The 5,868-nt window shown below is 33.0% G+C and overlaps 1 protein-coding gene across 1 annotated transcript; it reads left to right on the top strand.

Moving 5' to 3' along the window:
• The first annotated feature begins 1,875 nt into the window (after positions 1–1,875).
• Positions 1,876–5,071, top strand: LOC138872711 (uncharacterized). The gene is made up of 5 exons (XM_070151122.1): positions 1,876–3,174; positions 3,232–3,305; positions 3,445–3,746; positions 4,056–4,197; positions 4,252–5,071. Exons 1-5 carry the CDS (start codon positions 1,876–1,878, stop codon positions 5,069–5,071), a joined length of 2,637 nt encoding a protein of 878 aa, XP_070007223.1.
• The last annotated feature ends 797 nt before the right edge of the window (positions 5,072–5,868 follow it).

Raw genomic sequence — 5,868 nt, 5'->3', positions numbered from 1 at the left:
TAGTAGATGATATGTATAGGTAAGATGTTGAGTGGATAGATATTGACCGTAGAGAACTAATCCTAGAGTCCAAAAAGATTAGCAGTTGTAAATATACACAATTGGTTGAATAATTCTTTTTTATTTTGACTAAAAAAAATGTCATATTTTGTTTTAAATTGTAACTTTTAATTAGTCTAAAATATTAATACATAAGTTATTTGATTATCATGTTTCAAATGTATTAAGTTCTTTTATAATTAATTTTGTATTAGATGCAGTTAAGTTTTCTTTCTTTTTTAGCTATAAGATACATTTTAATTTTTAATTTTCATTAGTAAGATTACCAATATTAGAAATTTATTTTGTATTTTAAAATTTTATTTAATCATAGAAAAAAATTTCTTAATTGTTTGAACACATTATTTCTAAATATTGTAGTAATATTTTTACTGTCATTTTATTTCTTATGTAATATTTTAAAAAATAAAAAACTAATCTCATCTCAAATTCAAATAATTCTTATCATTCTATTTTCTAAAATGGACCGCATTTTAAAAAAAATTATGCTATGCATTCAAACTCAAACTAACACAATCGATTTAGATATTAATCATAGAAAAATATTTTCTTAATTGTTTGAACATATTATATCTAAATGTTGTAATAATATTTTTACTGTTATTTTATTTCCTTACATAAATTTTCTTTCTTTTTTAGTTTTAAGATACAAATTTAATTTTTTTAAAATTACCTATATTAGAAATTTATTTTGTAATTTAAAATTTTTATTTTTCATAAGCAAGACTTCAATTTTGTGGTATTATCAATAATTTGAGCATTCACATCATAGTTTTAAGAACTTTCTAATCTCAAATTCAAATAGTCTTTTCTTTTAATTTCTAATAATTTAACATAATTTTGCTATTTTTTAATCTAATGTATAGTCTTATTACATTTTATGTGGGTTTTCATTAACTTGTAAATTTATTTAATATCATTATTAAATACTTTTATTTAATAATATAAGATAAATATATAATTTTTTTAATTATGAAATAAATATTTATTTTGTTTTAAAAATATTGCTCGAAAAATTTAAATTATTTAAAATTTAATAATATTTTTAAGTATTGTATATTTATTTTATTTTATTTTCTAAACTTATGATTTATAAATGTCCTTGAATTATCTCTAATTTATTTTTATTGTTCAATATTTTTAGTTTTTTATTTTACTATTAGACTTGAGTTATGCGGACTTATATTATGACTTTTCTTATCATAATATAAAAAACTTTCTCATCTCAAATATAAATAAGTTTTAGACATTTTCCTATGATAAAAAATCTTAGTTTTTTTTTCTATTTATTCTTTATTATTGATTTTATATTATTCAATACTTAATATTATTACATTGTCATGTGAATTTGTTTTAGCCTGTTTGAATTTAATATCTATTTTTACCACACTCATCTATATTATATTAAAAGGAGAGTGGTATGCATTGTGGTTAAGCCAAGTGGAAAGCTAAAATGAAGCCACTTAGCAATTTTAGGACAATATTAATAATTAGAAATTATATAAAGAAACATAATTATAATATATAATATTTAAAGTATTACCACACCCATTCTAATATAATATAGATACAAATTTAAAAACTTTCTCATCTCAAATTCAAATAATTTTTATCATTCTATTTTCTTAATTGGACCATATTTTTAAAAACTTATATTATGCTTTCAAATTTAAACTAACTGAACTTAATTCAAATAAAATCATAGAAAAATATTTTCTTAATTAGAATAATATTTTCAATTACGATGATAAGAAAGATCATAATGAGCTTTGCAGGCGCATGTTAAGCAAGTTTTAGCTAACCTGCGCTTCAGCCATGGCTAGACATAGGAAGAAGCTTCCATCGCTATCGGAAGCTAAGGAATATGAAGGAAAGGAGGAAACACCTACTCACAATCAACCTAGTCGCTGGTTAACAGGAATGGGTAGTGCACCTACAGTTTTTCATAAACCAGCAAAGGATGGGGAAATTGACAGAACGACAGTGACGCCGGACACATGTATTCAACAGGGATTACTTCCGGTAACTTTTGGTAGTTTTTTGCCACAAAAATTTCAGCAAATTAGGGAAGAAATTGAAGAAAATGAAGCGCAAACTCTGCTGAAGGAAACCACGGAAGCTGCTCAAGTCTATCGGCGATTGCAATTTTCAGCACAGGTAAACTCAGGGCAGATCCGGCAAGATATGACATGTCCAGTGGAAGTTGAGAGGAAAAAGGAAGCCATGCAGAAGAATCGAAGCTCTCAAAAGGGGAAAACATTATGCTATGTACCGCCTGCTATGAGGGATGGTACTTTTGTCGTGCAAATTGAAGATGAGGATACGAAGGAACATGAGACCTACTGGAGCACAGCTTTGATTGGGTTTGTGCTAGGTGACAACCCTTATGAGAAAGCAATGGACAACTATGACACAAATGTATGGAATTTTGTTGAGAAGCCTCAAATTCTATATCATGAGGATGGATACTATATTTTCAGGTTTGAAAATACTGAATATAGGGACCTAGTACTCCAAGCAGGACCTTATACATATCACAACAAGCCTTTTGTGCTGCAACAATGGAGAATGGATTTTAAATTTGATCCAGGAAGTGTGAGTGTGATTCCCTTGTGGATCACATTTCCAGGTCTACCACTGGGTTTTTGGTCGATAGAAGCACTCAGTAAACTAGATAGTGTTGTTGGGAAGCCTTTGTATACTGATAAGATCACTACTGAAATGGAAAAGGTGTCCTATGCAAGAGTTTTGGTGGAAACTGACATATCCCAACCACTACCAGATAGTTTTAAAATGCAAACTAAGAGGGGAGTAATAATTCAGCAAATTGAATATGAATGGAAGCCAAAGTATTGTTGTGACTGCATTAGATTTGGGCATAATTCAAACGAATGTTGGCTCAAGGAAGTGCAGGAAAAGGCAGTGGAAGTAAAAGTCCAACAAAAGGATGCTGGGAAAAAGAAGCAACAACACAGAGGGACCTTGAAATGGATGCCAAAAGATAAGAAGAAGAATGATGTGATTCAACATACTAGAAATGAAGGGGACATGCAACAAACAAATGACAAAGGAGATGATAAGCTTACTGATAATGGAAAAATGAAGGGGAAAAGTGTATAGCAAAGTGCAGTAGTTATGATGCATTCCACAAACAGGTTCTCGTTGCTGCAGATAGAAGATGATCCAGGGGACACTGGCGCATTCAGTTTACCCAAAAATGATCCTATGCACCTGGAATATAAGGGGTCTGAACAAGGCCCATAAGCAAAAAAAGTTAAAAATATTTCTAAGGAAACATAAGGTTGAGTTTATAGGCTGTTTAGAAACAAGAGTAAAGAAAATGAAGGCTAACCTGATAATGAATAAAGTATGCAGTGAGTGAAGATTTTGCTGTAACTACAAGGAACATCCAAATGGAAGGATTTGGCTATTGTGGAAACAAAATGTGGAGGTGCAGATACTGTTGCTTGATGAACTGTTTATACATTGTGAAGTCCAAGAAAGAAGTTCCACTTTTAAGACTTTGATAACTGTGGTGTATGCAAGTAATAAGGTAAACAAAAGGCAGCAACTATGGGTTAAACTTGTGAATTTAGGAGCAACTATTAAGGAGAGTTGGCTACTTAGTGGAGACTTCAATAATGTCCTCCACATTGATGATAGGATAGGGGCTCCAGTTACACAAAGTGAGATCAAGGGGTTCCAGGATGCAATTATTACCCTGCAACTCACACAATTGAAGAGTTTGGGATGGTTCTATACTTGATGCAACAAACAACAACTAGAAAAGACGGTATACAGTAGAATTAACTGGGCACTGGGGAATGTTGAGTGGATGTAGAAGTACAGTCATATTGAAGCAGATTTTCTAAATCCTGAGGTGTCAGACCACTCCCCTATTCTACTACAATGCAAGGCTGTGGATCAAAAAAGGAACCTGTATCCTAAACCTTTTAAATTGTATAGCTCTGTGATGGATCATGCTGACTTTGCAGGCATAGTGGAAAAGGTATGGAATCAAGAGGTAAATGGAGGCAACATGCACAGGGTATGGAATAAGCTTAAAGATTTGAAAACTGAACTGAAGGAATTGAACACTTATATGACTTCCTATAGGCTTCAGCTCAATAAGGCCAGGTAGAAACTTGAAGCCATTTAGAGTGAACTAAAGCACAAACATATGGATCAAAGGTTGATTGATCAAGAAAAAATGGCTTTGATGGAAGTAGAGAAATGGAGCAACATAGAGGAACAAATTCTACATCAGAAATCTAGAGCACATTGGATAGCTTGTGGAGACTCAAATTCTAAGTATTTCCATGCACAGTTGAAGCTGAGGACAAACACAAATACTATAAACTCTATCTACACTGACTTGGGAGACAAGGTATCTGATCCTATACTGGTGGAGGAAGAGTTTGTCAAGTTCTTCAGGAAGCTACTAGGAGAGAATAACACTACATGTGAATGTCCAAACTCTGAGGTCATACGTCAAGGACCTTGTCTTAATATGCAGCAGAAGGAGGACCTAATCAAAGTAGTTACAAGAGATGAAATACTTCAGGCAATAAAAGATATGCCCCATGATAAGGCACCAGGAGTGGATGGGTTTCCAATTGAATTTCTCACAAGACATTGGCAAGTAGTAGGTGATGACATATATGAGGTTGTGAAGGATTTTTTTGTGACTGGGAGGCTGCATAAAGGAGTGAGCAGTACTGCTGTAACACTGATTCCTAAAGTGCAAAATCCTAGTCAAGTTAAAGACTATAGGCCCATAGCATGCTGTACAATACTGTATAAGATCATCGCAAAGGTCCTCACAACAAGACTAAAACCAGTCATTGGAGGTCTAATTGAGAGATCACAGTCAGCATTTATAGAAGGTAGAAGTATTACAGACAACATTTTGTTCACACATGAATCGTTCAAAGGATATAATAGAAAGGGTATCTCCCCAAGATGTGTTCTTAAAGTGGATTTGAGGAAAGCTTACGACACAGTAGAATGATGTTTTTTTAGAAAGATTGCTTACTGATATGGGGTTTCCTTACAAATTCACAAGATGGGTAATGGAATGCATTTCATCAGTTACATATTCTCTAAACATAAATGGTGGACTCACAGCACCTTTCAAAGGCAAGAGGGGCATAAGGCAAAGAGACCCAATGTCTCCCTATCTCTTTGTCCTGGCCATGGAGTATTTGCAAAGGGAGTTCATGCAATTGACAAAGATGAAAGACTTCAAATTCCATCCTAGGTGCAAGAAATTGGGTGTGGTATATGTCTGTTTTGCGAATGACTTGCTAATGTTTTGCAAGGCTGATATACAATCCGTCAGGCTATTAAAACGGGCTTTTCATAAATTCTCTATGGTATCAGGTCTTCAAGCAAATGCTGACAAGAGTTCTGTCTATATAGCTGGAGTTTCAATTTGGAAAAAAGAGGAAATTTTACAAGAGTTGCGGTTCCCTGAAGGCAGCCTACCTTTCAATTACCTTGGGGTACCATTGGATTCCAAAAATCTATCCATTGCTCAGTGCTGGCCACTAGTAGAGAAGGTAACTCAGAAGATAAATTGCTGGACATCGAGATTATTATCATATGTAGAGCGACTTCAATTGATAAGATCAGTTTTATTTGGTGTGCAATCGTATTGGACACAAATATTTCTATTACCAAAGAAAGTGATGAAGATGATTGAGGCAATCTGCAGATCAATTTTGTGGACTGGTTTAGCTACTGTGTCAAGGAGAGCTTTGATTTCTTGGGAAACAATATGTTTGCCACAGAGTGCAGGGGGCTTAA

Source organism: Nicotiana sylvestris, chromosome 7, assembly GCF_000393655.2.
Source record: "Nicotiana sylvestris chromosome 7, ASM39365v2, whole genome shotgun sequence".
Lineage (NCBI taxonomy): Eukaryota > Viridiplantae > Streptophyta > Magnoliopsida > Solanales > Solanaceae > Nicotiana > Nicotiana sylvestris.
Note: the sequence above shows the minus strand (reverse complement) of the source record. Positions and strands in the feature narration are given on the sequence as shown.

Excerpts from the sequence above, each read along its gene's own strand:
- LOC138872711 (XM_070151122.1), top strand. The coding sequence starts at position 1,876 with ATGGCTAGACATAGGAAGAAGCTTCCATCGCTATCGGAAGCTAAGGAA. Across the intron at positions 3,306-3,444 it reads ATGCACCTGGAATATAAGGG|ATTTTGCTGTAACTACAAGG; the intron begins GTCTGAACAAGG and ends CAGTGAGTGAAG. Across the intron at positions 3,747-4,055 it reads AGGGGCTCCAGTTACACAAA|GCATAGTGGAAAAGGTATGG; the intron begins GTGAGATCAAGG and ends CTGACTTTGCAG.